General features: G+C 35.7%; 1 protein-coding gene across 1 annotated transcript in view; it reads right to left on the bottom strand.

Annotated features, from left to right (window-relative positions):
• Window positions 1–12,397, bottom strand: part of Fam151b (family with sequence similarity 151 member B) — a 30,884-nt gene extending 18,487 nt beyond the window's left edge. The window contains exons 1-4 of the mRNA XM_046427815.2: window positions 12,229–12,397; window positions 5,949–6,074; window positions 4,274–4,439; window positions 567–784 (exon numbers count right to left, since the gene is read on the bottom strand). Coding sequence (XP_046283771.1) covers window positions 567–784; window positions 4,274–4,439; window positions 5,949–6,074; window positions 12,229–12,253 — 535 coding nt within the window. The 5' untranslated portion in view covers window positions 12,254–12,397. The remainder of the gene's footprint in view (window positions 1–566; window positions 785–4,273; window positions 4,440–5,948; window positions 6,075–12,228) is intronic.
• Between the last annotated feature and the right edge of the window lie 3,226 nt (window positions 12,398–15,623).

The following is a 15,623-nucleotide window of genomic DNA, read 5'->3' as shown; positions in this document are numbered from 1 at the left end:
TCCACCTGTAGAAAGACAAGAATAAAAAGAAGGGATCCAGCCTACAGAATGTCTTCTGGCTTCCCACTCTCCTGTCAGCCACAAAGAACATAATAAGGGCCATGTCCAATGACTTGGGAGCAGAACTTGTGCTCTTTTGGTTTCATATCATTTGAAACATTTGAAATTTTTAACCACTTTTTGTTTCATATCATTTGAAAAGCTTTTGACATCTGACATATAGAGTTTGCTCTAAGGAAGATGGGGGTGTCTAAAACAGTTAACAAGTTGAAAGAGACCAACTCGGGACTTGTTCAAAGAATTTAAAGAGGCAACTTTGGTTATTCTGGACTTTGCAAATAAATATTTGCCACGGAAGTTCTGTGATAAGATACTACCATACACACAGTATCTATCTAAAATAACAGAAGGGTCATACACATACCTGTTGGGTCAGGTCTTTCTCTCCATTAAGCTCTTACATTTTATGGGATGATTTTTTTTTTTACTTTATATTAAAGATGTTATTTTTATAATTGAAGGATATTTTAATTTGACCAACAAAAATAAATTATTAGCATTATCACCTTCATTGACCTTCTCAGGATGCCATCCTGTTGTCCAACCCAAGGAAAATGTCACATCTGGAAAGAAGGATGTCACGGTGTCTATAAATGGTTTTGCATCTACTACTTTGTTACTTCCATTTGGACCAGGGAGAATATCAGCATTAATCCATACGGGACACTTTAGGTGCCTCTTCACATTTTCTAAGAGTATCATGGATGGTTTCACAGCTGCCAGACTAAAAACATAGTTTGGTATCAATGAGAAATATTTCTAGAGAAAAAAGAAGTTCTTTTAGACTAATGGTTTTAAAGTTCTTGAATTTGTAATAAAAATGTAATACAATAATACCTGAATTAAATAAAATAAAAGATCACACACACACAGAAGAGAAAGATAAGGTATCTCAAAATGTTGATTTATACTTATTATTCATGAAAGGAACTTAAAGGTTCTATCAGTACATAAATAATTCCACTACTTATGGACCAAATAGGGGTTCAAAGCTCTCCATATTAGAATCACTAAGTGTGAAACAATATAAGACATAAATATTCACTCATCAGACAATGTATAAATAAGACAATAAATGTGAAATGTACTCATAACCTACACATACACAGTCATGAAATACCAAGTGTGTCCAGGCACTATATCTCCAGTACCAGATCAAGACCTTAAAGGAAAAAAAGAAATATTTTTTTTTCCCTTATGTATTCTTTGGGTGAATTTGGAGACATAAACACATTTCTAAAAATAACTAGTAAGCAAAAAAATTATATTTCCTTAAAGCGTTTATGAGTTCCACATTTATTTTTCTTTTACTGTAAGCACCTATTCTATAAACTAGAGACAAGGATATTTTAGTTAAATTGAAAGGCTGCTTCTTTTTTTTTTTTTCTTTTCTCCCTACATCTACTGTAGCTGACACCTATGTACTTTAAAACAATAAGGTTTTAATGAGCCAACATCACTTTTACTTTTTAAAATTATACACATAATCTACTAGAAAACCTCACTACTTCTAATTCTATCTTCTGACCTTTAAGATTAAACCTTTAGAAATGCTCATTTCCAAGAAAGTTAACTGCTGCTTGTCAAGGTGGGTGCCGGAGAGAAAACTCAGCAACACTCTCCACACTTCTACCTCGTCTTAGGGGAGGACACTTCCATCTGTGCTTCTATCTTTCTTCTCTCCACTCCTTTTGTGCCTCCTACCTTAAGAGGAAAAATTAATATTTTCAGTAAGTTGGGAAATAAACCAGAGAAGCCAGGCTCTAGCATTTAGCTTCTGGTCTCTCACTCCTCTTCTCCCACATAACAGCAGAGTGAAAGAGATTCAAGTCTTCTCACTCTTCTGCTCCTGAAATGAAGGCCCTAGATTTTAATGGCTCAAGAAGCCCTAATGTTTGGCTTTGTAGATTCTAATTTAAATGCTCTCATTTCTCTGCTTTAAATTCTTCCTGTCTTGTACTGTATCAATGCCATGCTAAAACCACAAATCTAAAATTCATATGAAACAACAGAAGACCCAGAATAGCCAAAGTAATGCTGAGCAAAAAGAATAAAGCTAGAGGCACCATAAGACCCAACTTCAAAACATACTACTAAGGTGGGCTGAGGATGTGGCGCAGTGGTAGAGTGCTTGCCTGGTATGTGTGAGGCCCTAGGTTTGATCCTCAGCACTGCAAAAACAAAAACAGAAAACAACAACAACAAAACATACCACATCGCTATAGAAATCAAAATAGCATGGTACTGAATATCTTATCCTACTTTCCTACGAGTTTCATATAGACATTGGGGATGACAAAACATAAACTATACTTGATATTATAATAAGTAACTTCAAATTACATTTTAAAGGAAAATAATTCTTTGCTTAAACTCTGGAGTTGGCTAAAACTCCAAATAAAATTTAAAAACTACCATATGTTTTATTATTTTTATACTAAAACATGTAACCTAGAAGCATAAAATAAGAACTACTAAACATTGACTAAAATATCATTCAGCTCCTCTCACACAGGTAGTGCAGCAATCTGGTTAGGGGCATGAACTCTCCAATCGGGGTGACAGCTTTTTTTACCAACAATGTGACCTCTGGCAGGCTACTTATCCCTTCGGTCTCCATTGCCTCATCTGGAAAATGAGAATAGCAGCAACGATCTACCTCTTAGGATTGTTACGAGGATTAAATGAAAAATACATGTAATGCTCTTAGAACAGTGTCTGATGCATAATAAGTGTTCTTATAACCATTAATTTGCATTCATTCCCCTTCAAATGTTATGGAAAAAATCCCTGTAAAATTTCAGTTTTCAGAGGCCCAGTTCTTTTGTGGTAGCTGCTAGCATTTAAGAATAAACAGTGGGGGACTGGGATGTAGCCCAGTTGGTAGAGTGCTTGCCTTGCGCGCACAAGGCCCTGGGTTCAATCCCCAGCACCCCACCCCCACATACACACACAAAGGAATAAACAGGGGCTGGGGTTGTAGCTTAGTGGTAGACTGCTTGTCTAGTGGGTTTGTGTCTCAGCACCACATAAAAATAAAGAAATAAATATAATAAAGGTTTTATGTCCATCTAAAACTTAAAAAAAAATTAAAGAATAAATAGGCTAATATATAGGGAGCCAAAGAATAGATCACAGTCAATAATCCAAGGGGCAAGAGTAGATATACAAAAAAATTGAGCACATGAAAAGGCAAGGCATTCTAAAACTTTAAACTGCCAAGTATCAACGATCAGATGCTTTATCATAGTGCATAGAATGCCTAGGATCTGGTGCTACTTCAGCTGCCAAAGCTTAGCTGTCATCCTTAGGTAAATCACCTAATCTCTCTGGGACTAAGTCTCTTTGTCCATAAAACAGAGCTGAACCAGTCATCACTCGAAAAGCCTGATGATTTTAAGATAGCTCTTTAACTCTTTAACCTAGTCAATTAAAACCCCTGTATGTCAAGATTCTGTATATTTATTTGTTTACCAACATAATAATGAGGCTTATTGGTATAGTCAGCCCTATAACAAATGGTTAGTCACTTTAAAAATCCCATAAAATCTCCAAATAATTATTTTTGGGGGCAGAGAGGATAACTCAATTTTAAAATATGACTCAGAGATGAGACAGGTTTACTGCCAACCCTGGATTTCAATAGCAGCAGCCTTCATAGGGCTTATGGTGCGCTTTTCTGGTGTCACAGTTTATTCCTGGTTTTACCTATAATTTTTACACACCAAAATACTTAAAAGCAAAATTTCCTATGATGTGCACATAGAAGAAATGACATTTAGCCTCATTCTTCATTATCAATGTCTCCAAAATAGTATTTTTAAGCAATTCTTTGGTTACTGAAAAGTTCCAAATTATTCCCTTTACAAATGTAACAACATAAATCAAACTGAATACACATTAAAAAAAAAAAAAACCTCTCCGAACCTTTCCTTCCAAGACTACTTATTAACAAAAGAACTTTAGATTTAGCATTCTGTTATCAGAATGATCATGCATGATAAATCCCCTTATAAAAATTAGCTTTAGCCTCAAAGAAACAATTATAGCAAACAGCTCAGTAGGTTTTAGGTCCACTCTGAAACATACTAGAGTCCATAAATCCATTTTCATTTTGGAAAAGATACAAAAGTAGATAGTCAGACATATGTGTGGCTATTAATTTTCCCCCCAAGTTACTCTATAACAGCCAGTAGCATGTTTGTACAAATACCTCTTGAAATCCAGCTTGATGCCTTTATTGCTCTTCACGACCTCAGTGAGCCACTCCTGTAGAGTATTATCACTGTTTGTTTCAGGGGGATGGGCCATGACTGGTTGTGCATGCTCTGATCCATTACTTGGAAGAATGACATCGGCCTCTATCATATGAGCATTACCTGTCCAAATAAAAGAACTTAATGCTGAAAAACTGCAGAACTGCAGGAGATGCCATGTCCCTCTTAAAGAAGATAAAAGGAAGGAAAGAAAACTAACACTGAGTAACTACTACATGTCAGGTACTGTACTTAATCCTTATTTGTTACAGATGAGCAAACATGCCAAGAAGCTAAATGAATTTACCTTAAACTATTGTTCTACTTTTGAATTTTTCCAAGTAAATAAAAGTATTGTGTCCATCTACAACTAAAAATATTTTTTAAAAAAACCACACAAGATGACTATCTTTAAAAAACTTTTTTAGTTATAGATGGACACAATAACTTTATTTTTATTTGTATGCAGTGCTGAGGATTAAACCCAGTGCCTCACACACGCTAGGCAAGTGCTCTACGACTGAGCTACAATCCCAGTCCAAGATGGCTGTTTTTAAAAACGCACAGTAACAAACGTTGGCAAAGATGTGGAAAGATTAGAATCCTTATCTACACAACAGTAGGAATATAAAAGATATAGCCATTTTAAAAATGTATGGCAGTTCCTTAAAAAATCAAACATACTATGACTCAGCAATTCTACTCTATAGACACATAATGCAAGAAAACTGCAAATATATGTCCACAAAAAAATTGTACATGAATGTTCACAGCAGTAGTAAAAGTATCAAAAAATCAGAAACTGAAATATTTATCAACTGATGAATGGATAAACACACTGCTATATACATACAATGAAATGATACAATCATAAATAGACATGAAATAACAATAGACCTTAGAACATAAATGAACTTTAAAAATATGCTAAATAAAAGAAATTGGACACAGAAGTTCACATGTGAAGGAAGAGTACAGGAAGCTACCCTGAATTGTGATTCTGAGTTCAGGAAAAGTCTTCATAAAGCAACAGGCAATTTAATTGATACCAAAGGATGTTTAAGAGGCTAGCCAGGCAAAGTGTGGGAAGAGAGCATTCCAGAAAGAATGTATATGGCAGTCAGAGGAGGAGAAGAGCTGGGCCATGAGAGGACTGTAAGGCTGTTACAGACACAAACTAAGCATACTGGGACAGGAGAACTTGAAAAAACAGGCCAGTTTGCACAGGGCCTTCAGGCTACAGAGGCGGTTTGAAGGCTCAACAAACAGCATTTCATTTTCTGAAAAAATTCTGAGAAATAAGGTAGCCAAATTAGTAGATGGGGTTCAAAATATTACTTATATTACCTATAAAGCTAGGTCAGTGGGTACAGCTTAATTGAGAGATAATTTCTAACTTCCACCATCATCCCCAAATCCAATTTCTGGAACAGTCCTTTTGAAGAAAGTTCTAGCAAACACAAATGTCCAGACAGCTGTTTCTCACTGTTCAGGTGGAAGCAGAGAGAAGAATGCTCTCCTTTGTCCAATGAATTTGCTAGATTAGGACTAAAAAAATTTGGTTAGATATCAAAAAAAGGTATTGAATTAACGTACTCTTTAAAGCAAACATCAGAAACTGGACTGACTTACTTTTCAATGCCTCATTCATCTGTGCCTTGTGGTTAGCTGCATGATACCAGATGATCTCAGCGCCATCTTCTGTTGTAATCCGGTTATTTCTCAGAAAATATTCCAGTATATTTTCACTCCAAGATCCTAAAATGACAGTATTTACATGAAAAAGAATGTTTCTTTAATGGGTAAAATTTTAAAATGTTTTATTATGTATAATAAGATAGATCATATAGATACATGTTGATAGTAAAAATCTTGCTGAGGCAAATTAACATTATCAGTCACCTGATACAGTTACCTATTTTTAAAGTTTTTGTGGCAAGATAGCTAAAATCTCTATTCACTGAGCATAAATCACATATACACTCTAATATCACATATACCCACATGTTGAACATGAAATCTCTATATTTGTTCATCCAATGTATTTGCCACTTTGTATCCTCTGACCTACATCTCATCATTCCTCCTTTGAGTAACCACACTTTTATTCTCCATCTTTGTATATTTCAAATTTTAAATTTTAGATTCCACATATGAATGAAGTCACGAGTTTTTTTCTTTCTGTGTCTGGCTTATTTCACTTAGCATAATAATGTCCTTCAAGTTCATCCATGTTGTGGTGAATAGCAAATCTCATTCTTTTTAGAGCTGAATAATATTACATTGAATGTATGTGTGTGCGCGCACGCGCGTGTGCACGTGCACGTAGGCACATGTACCCAATGCATGCTCATGCATATGGACATAGCATATCTTCTTTATTTAAAATATTTATTTTTTTATAGTTGTAGTTGGACACATACCTTTATTTTATTTATTTATTTATATGTGGTGCTGAGGATTGAACCCAGGGCCTTGCATGTACAAGGCGAGTGCTCCACCACTGAGCCATAACCCCAGCCCATAGCATATCTTCTTGATTCATTTGTCTGCCTTTAGACATCCAAGTTATTTCCACAACTTGGGTATTGTAAATAATGTTCATAGAGATATCTTTAAGAGGTAGTGATTTTATTTTATTTGGGTATATGCCCAGAAAAGGGATGGCTGGGTGATAGGATAAAAAAATTAATAAAAATGAACAGAAGACTTATCCAGAGAGGATAACAAAGTAATTAGCCTGAGGAAAATACAAGATTAAAAAAACAAAGAATACTTATGATGTGACAGGTATATTACACATACGAGTAATATAACTAGTAGATATATAGGATGGTCTGAACACCAGAAGCATAAAAAATGTAGAAAAAAAAATAAAACCAGTAAAAAGCAGAAATTTAAGAGCAGAATATTTTACAATGTCCTCTAATGATTGTGACCCTAATTTATGTAAAGCGAAAGCTATAACTAAAACTTTTAAGTTTTGTGCAATTTAATTGTTTTCTCTACCTGAAGTCTTACTGTCTATTGACAATTTATAATTCAAATGACAAGCCAGGCATGGTAGTGCAGGTCTGTAATACCAGAGACTGGGTCCAGGAAAGAGGACCACAAGTTCAAGGTCAGCTTGAGCAAGTTAATGAGACCGTGTCTCAAAATAAAAAATAAAAAGGGCTGGGGATATGACTCAGTGGTTAAGCGCCCTTGGGTTCAAAACACCAAACAAACAAACAAGTAAATAAATAAAATAAAATTCAAATCTCATATTTTGCTACATATTTATCTTCAAATTATGATTCTCAGACCCTCATATTAAGTAAACTCGAATTAACAGTCATAGATTTATCTAGTAAGTACAAATATAAATAATTCTCATATCTATCAACTACTTTTGGCATACCAGATTTTTCATAATTATATATTTTAAAATGAAAGTTAACTGAGACTAAGGCAGGTGGTGGCAAAAAATACTTGTATCCAGGCTAACTCCATACTATGCCATTTTCTAATATAGAACTTTTTTGAAAGCTTTAAAAAGCAAAAAAAGAGGAAAAAAAAAACATGTGAGGCCCTGAGTTTGATCTCCCACACCATAAAAAGAGTTTCTCATAATATTAACATCCCTAATTATTGTTTTTTACACTTAAACATTGCTTACAAATTCCCTATGTGTAAGTTATTTGAACTCTAACAACAGTTACAAACCTTAAAAAGGCTATCAGAAACTATAAATAAAAATAATATTTTATCAGTGAACAGAGGAGCAAATAATTAAACTTCTAACTAATATGCATAGGGACCCAGCAACCACCCTAGATGATGGGCAATAGAATAAAGAAAGAAGGGTTAGCTGGAGAATTCACTATCCCCAGTCTCCAACACACCATGCATGGCCCTACTTAACATACAGGATAGAGTCAGAGACTTTTCGGACTTAGATGGCAGTGCATAGCTATCATTTTTAAAATATTTAAGCCAGGCATTATAGAAGGCCTATTATTGGTTCTAACAAATGTCCAACTATAGGATGATAATTAAATCATAGTATATTCTCATGATAGAATATGTGACTAATGTGGCTGTTACAAATAAAGTTTTTGAGACAGACCAAATGACTTAAAGAAATGGTTATTTAATGGAACCTAGTTGTTAGATAATGATTCATAATATTTCCGTAGCACCTTTCAACTAAAAACTGCATTTGAAGTTTTATAAAGACAATTTATAAATTAATAATAATGGGCAACAAAATAGCCAAATTGTATTGTTCTATTGTGTGCATGTACAAATATGTAACAACGAATCCCACTACTATGTACAATTACAATGACCGATGAAACATTTACAAATACTGTGACTGAAGAATCTAAAAACATTAGAATTAAAAAGTTCTTGGAGTAGGAAAGACAATGGAATGCAATGGTCATCATTACCCTATGTACACGTATGAAGACATGAAGGATGTGACTCTACTTTGCGTACAACCAGAGATATGAAAAATTGTGCTCTATATGTGTAATGTGAATTGTAATGCATTCTGTTGTCATATATAACAAATTAAAAATTTTTAAAAAGTTCTTGCCCTTTTAATGAGTGAAATTGCTATATTGTACTTAACCACAACTATGTACAGATGCTCCTTAACTTATGATAGGGTTATGTCCTAATAAATTCACTGTAAGTTGGAAATATCATAAATTAAAAAATGCACTGAATACACCTAACCTACTTAACATCCGAGCTTAGCTTACTCTACTAAGCATGCTTAGAAGACCTACACTTGGGCAAAATGACCAAACACAAAGCCCATTTTACTATAAAGTGTTGAATCTCATGTAATTTATCAAATACTATATGAACATGGAAAATGGAATGTTTTTGCACCAGTATATTTTTGCACCATATAAAGTCAAAAATATCATAAGTCAAATCATCCTAAGTCAGGGACTGTATGTATATTTTTAGAATTTAAGAAGCCTCTGATTACCTATGATCCAGGGTATTAGTTTTACTATCTTAAGCAGTCTATAACTCTGAAAATGGGGCCAAGAGAAAGGCAAAATCAGTTGCAGTTTTCTTAAGATTAAGACATTTTGGGGGGCAGTTAGGATTTATAGAAAAAAAAAATACAGAGTTCTCATTTGCCCTTATACTCATCCCAAATTCCCCTATTTTTAACACTCTCTGGGAGAAGAGTTAAATGTTCTTATCATAAATGATTAGTATGTGAGGTAATAAATTATTTTTTTAAAGCTTGCTGACCTCTGGACTAGACAATCATTAAAGTTACTTCTAGTTACTTCTAGTGTGTCTACCAGATTCACCATTAAAAATTATCTGCCATATAGTCACACAAAGACTTGCACACAAATGTTCACCACAGCATTATTCATATTATGGTTTGAATGCATCTTCCAAGGTTCATGTATTATAAACTTCATCCCCAAGGTAGTGGGGTTGAGAGGTAAGGCCTAATGGGACGTGTTTGGCTCATGGGGGCACCACCCTCATGAACGGATTAATGTCCTTATAATAGGAATAGGCTCACTCTGTCTTGTACTCCCTCACTGTATTTTTCTGTCTCCTGCTGCTCTTCAGCTATGCTCCTTCTGCCACGTTATGAAATAGCAAGAAAGCCCTTTAGCCCCTCCATCTTGGCTTTCTCAGCATCCAAAACTGTAAGCCAATACATTTTTGCTCATTACAAATTACCCAGTCTATGGTCTCTGTTATATAGCAGCACAAAACTAACTACAACAATTCATAATAGTCAAACAATATAACCAATCTAAATGTCCATCAACAAATAAATGGATAAAATAATGTCATATGCACATACAACAAAATACTATTTGACCCTGAAAAGGAATGAAATACTGATACATGCCACAATATGAACACAATTTGAAAAATCCTATGCAAAATGAAAGAAGTCATACAGACAAGATCACATCACTGTACATTTCCATTTATATGAAATGTCCAGAATAGATAATTATTTATTTATTTTTATGTGGTGCTTAGGCTCGAACCCAGCGCCTCGCACGTGCTAGGCTAGCGCTCTACCACTGAACCACAACCCCAGCCTCCAGAATAGATAAATAGGTAGGGACAGAAAGTAGATGTGCAGCTGTGGTTTGAGGTATAAAGGGGATTTTAATTCTTTTTTGGTGATGACAATAGTTTAAAATTGACTGTAGTGATAGTTGCACAAGTCTGTGAATACACTGCAAACCACTGAATTATACTGTTTTGAAGACTTTTAAAACTATATAATAAACTTACTTTCTCTAAGCTGCTAAGAACTAGTGCTATAAAATTAATTTGTATATAAAGAAAGTGGGAGAAAGACTATGCATATTACATATATGAACATATTATATATTTTACATGTGGTTTGTACACAGAACCTCTCAAAGGATATACAAGAAATGGTAACATGCCTGTGTGGAGAGGAACTGACTGATTGAGGGACTGCAGGGAACCCTGCACTAAAAATCCTATTGTGCCTTTTTAATTTTTTTACACTGAAAAGATATTATTTTTTAAAAAGTTAAGGGAAGAAAATGATTCACCTAGTGAAACAAACTGGTTAAGAATTAGCTAAGCCAAAAACTGGTCATGAGATTAGAATTCATTATTATTATTTAATGGCATGTGTCACAATCTGGAAATTTTCACCTGAGCACACATTTATTCCAACATTTTGCAAACCTTGCACTAATTCAGGAAAATCTCTATTTTTACAGCTTAATAATGAGAGTGGTTAATTTTTTGAGAGTGAGCCTAGTCTTGAGATTTGGACTTTCAAAATTAAACGTTCTATGAGGCTTAACATATGACCTAAAAAAGGTTCACATTCTTTGATTCAGTAATTCTTGTTACAAAAATCTTGCATAAGATTTTTAAAAATCAGAATTGAGGAAGAATAATAAAAAAGATGTTCATTACTGCACGAGTTCTAATTTTTTAAAAAAGGAAACGAGGAAATTGGTTAAGTAAATTACAGTATAATTTTTGATAAAACAATTCAGTCACTTAAAGTTATTTGTTTATAGAAATCTTTGTGACATGGTGATATTAGGAAAAATGCAGGATAAAAAATTTATATTTACTATGATCTTACTCTACTTTCTTAAAAGTCAGCATTGTGAGAAAATACCAAAAAGTTACTACTAGGGATGAGTCCGAATCCTGGTACTGGAAAGCTCTGACCTACTTCAATGTACTTTAAATGCCCCATAAAGATCACCTATTATATTTACATTCTGTAAAATATCTAAGCTGATGAAGGAATGCACCACCGAGGCTGTCTAATGCCACCACTCATGCTTATGTAAGAGAGACTGTAACCTTCTGGGGAATTCGACGTCCGCGGTTTAAAACACCTTTGGTTCCAGGGGTCAAACAACAGCATACACTAGTTAGTAGCTTGCAAAAGTCGTGCACCGAGAAGGTGGCAGGCCGTGCTCCATGCCTTCCCTGCATTGTCAACCCTCAACCAATTCCCAAAGCAGCAGCGCACTTGACCATGGGCTATTCCCTATTCTGTCTATTGAAATTATGGGCTGGGCAAGTGTCACGATCCCTTCAAACCAACCAAGATCTCCAAATAATAAACCAGCCGTTCTCAGGCGCCCTAAACGCTCTTTCTTTAACGCCCTCCAGGGAACCGTGGTTCTCTCCCAGCGGATGGTGGGCGCGCGCCCATCCCCGGCCGCCAGGAGCCGCTCAGTTCAAGGAAAACTAGGTGAGGAGAGCTAAGAGGACCTGAAACACTCCCCTGCCGCCAGACGAGCCTCTCAGAGAGGCCCAACTCCGGGCTCTGGCTCGGGGAGGCGGGCGGCGAGCTCGGGGCTCAGGGCCGCACTGCGCACTCGGACCGAACCCGCCCGTCCGGAAGCCTGCTTACCTGGGCCCCCGGCAGGCGCTGTCATGGTGACGGACGCCCTCCGTTTGCGCAGGCGCCGAGCGATTGGCAACCAGCCGACAATCGCCTGCGGTGTGGCAGGCGGACTCTAGAACCACGAGTTCGTAGCCCCTGGGCGCACCAGCGAGGCCGAGCCGGAAGGCGCGAGGAGCACCGCGCCTGCGCAGTTTCGCCTGCCCATGGCTGTGGCCCGGGCGTTGCGGATAGTGCTATCCTAGGGAAGACCACAGCGATGGGAAGCATTTGCTGGTGTGGGGCACGAATTTCCAAATAAGTTGGATATATTTTCTTTTTAATCTTAGTAACATTCTAGAAAGGGTATCGTTATTACTCCATAAAAAACTCCATAAAAAAGAGTGCTGTTGCACAAGGATATTTAGATGAAGCTTCAAGTTTTCTCTCCCCTTCTCCTTCAAACTCGAAAGACTCCCAACTCGGCTCTCTCTCTCACTGCCTTCCTAACCCGCCTGAAACTCCTTGTTTCTGAAGCCAGGCTAATGCAGGAAGAGCACCTTGGGACTCTGACTAACCTGGATGAGCAACCTGGCTTTATGGTTTTCGACTTCTGCAACTCTAATACAACTGAAGCTGCCAGCGGTAAAATTGAACTAACTTAACAGCGCTGACCTAGAACACGAATGGAGGCTGTCTTCACCCAACCCTGCAGACTTTAATATTTTTAAATCCTTCTATATTTGAGTTACAATTATTTTTATTTATCTTCAATCAGGCCTTCATATTTTCCCCAGGTGCATCAGAAAAGATTTCTACACTTAAGAAAACACTACGTTTTAATGACATCAATTTTGAAGTCATTACGTTAAAGTTTTAAAATTTTATGGAACAGATCAATAGATTAGAGGAAAGGGATTGGGAGGAGGAGAGGGTATTAGAAAGTACTGGGGAAGAAATCTTCCAAATTATGCCAGGTCCATGCATAAATCTACCAAAATGAATCTCGCTTTTATATGTAAATATAATACACGAATTAAAAGAATAATAGAAGAGAGATCGGTAGATAGAGTAAGCAGATCAGGGGAAGGGAGGAGGAAAGGGAAGGGGAAGGTAAAGGGATGAGATTGATTAAAATATGTTCATGCGCAAATATCATAATGAATTCTACTTTTACTTTTAATTATGCACCAATAAGAATAAGTAAAATAATAAAAATTTAAAGTTTCACTTAAATTTTTAACTTAAAAATAGATTTACTGAGATATACAAGTGATTTGCATCTGATTACATTTCTGTAATGACTAATAATTGTATATTTAAAGTGCATAATTCAGCAGATTCACAGTATTCATAGAGTTGTACAACCATCATGACAAGGAACTTGAGAACATTTCATCACCCCAAAGCAACAACTCTATCCCCCCACCCTCACCCTACACACATACTCCCTAAGCAACCACTTACCTACTTTCTATCCCTATGGATTTGCCTATTCTGGACATTTTATGTAAATGGTATCACATAATAAATGATATTTTGTTTCTGGCATCTTTCATTAAGGATAATGTTTTTCAAGGTTCATTCATGTTTCAGCATGTGTCAATACTTTCTTCCTTTTTATGGTTGAATAAATTCCATTGCATAAAACAAAACTGAGGTAGAACAGAAGAAATAAAGAAGCAGCTAGAAAGGCCACATAAAGGAAAGACAAGGAAATATAATTTTAATTTAAAGCTTCACATACTTTTCCAGGCCTATCACTCTCAAGCCACTCTCTCTCCCAGGCCTGTCACTCCATAATTTCTGGGAAATATGTAAATTTGAGTTACCATAAAATCATTCACTTATGATAATTAACTTGTATACTGTTCATTAGTCCAATAACTGTATTAAGCAAAGAGAGATGAGATTTTTTTTAAAAACCCAACATTATTTCTTCATCAGATAATGGAAACCATGTCAGCTGAAGGATCCTGAGAATAAGCAGACCACCAGAAATCATTTTGAGATCACCAAACTGATGATATTTTTACATACCTCACCATACCCATCCCTCAGCAAGTTTCTTTTAAAGAAGAGCCAGAAACCACAAAAACACATCTCTCCAGATGGCCTGCATTCTCCCTTGAATCTGTATTCTTTACTTTCTTAGGTAAGTCTCTGTGCTTATACTGACATGTGCTGATATGCTTTTCCATCACAGATGTCAAGAACACTGTTGTTCTCAGTAGAGTTCTCCCCTTCTCTGAGAATTCCACTGGACTATCTTCTGGGTGACCTTGACTCCAGTGACAAAACATTTTTACCTGTCTACTCATCAGTTGGTGGACATTTGAGTTGTTTCTACTTTATGATTGCTATCAATAATGCTGCTATGAACATTTATGTACAAGTTTCATGTGGATGTATTTCTTGTGTGTATATACCTAGGAGTGGAATTGCTTCTTCTATGAAACACTATTTTCAACTTGTAAGGAACTGCCAGTTTTGTAAAGCAGTTGTACCATTTTACATTCCTTTCAACACTTTACTAAGGTCTCAATTTCTACACATTCTCACCAATGATTATATAACTTTTTAAAAATTATGGGCATCCTAGTTCATATGAAGAAGTACATCATTGTTTGATTTTTTTTTTTGTCTTGATTTCCCTACTGACTAATAACTTTGAGCATATTATCAGGAGTTTATTGGCCGTTTGCATATTTGATTTGAGGGAATATTCATTTGCTCAATTTTTAAATTGGATTTTTTTGTGTTTTTATTGTTGAACTGTGGAATTCCTTATATAAGTCTGAATACAAGTTCTTTTAACAGATGATTTTCAGATATTTTCTCACACTTTGCAGGTTGTCTTCTCCATTTCTTGATGGTACTTATAGTAGAAAGTTTTTGTGACCTATTGGTCACCATATTAGCTCAGTACTTTGATAGATTTTACAATAACTGACTCAGAATTTTCTCTTGACCATGTATTTTTTAGAAATTTCTGTGATTTGCTTCAAAATACTCCAGCAAGGAAGGGATAGATGAAGAAAAAGAGGCAAATCTTGATAATTATTGAATTGGATTTTGTAGGATGGTTATATGGTTTCATTATACCATTCTTTACTTTTGAATGCTTGGAAATTTTACAGCAAATTTGTGTCTAATTACTTTTTTTTATAGGGGGGACCCAGAGGAAGAGTTTCATAAGTGAAGGGTTTATGGAGCACTGGTGAAAAATAACAGACAACAGAACCTTACAAGGACTAGAACATGAAAGATAGGTATCAACCTGAGAGCCTGAAACTTTTTGTTGAGTTATATAAAGGAGTATTTAAATAATTCATGATTTCTGATTGGTCCGAACTGGGTAAAGGTATGTGTATTAGAGGAGTGGAATAAGAAGAGGTCATCTGTGTAAAGCATTAATCTCCAGG

Source organism: Marmota monax, unplaced genomic scaffold (genome assembly GCF_021218885.2).
Source record: "Marmota monax isolate L192 unplaced genomic scaffold, Marmota_monax_Labrador192_F-V1.1 WCK01_AAM20220418_F8-fsc00018, whole genome shotgun sequence".
Classification (NCBI taxonomy): Eukaryota; Metazoa; Chordata; class Mammalia; order Rodentia; family Sciuridae; genus Marmota; species Marmota monax.
The sequence above is the reverse complement of the archived record's forward strand: the minus strand, read 5'-3'. Positions and strand labels throughout refer to the sequence as shown.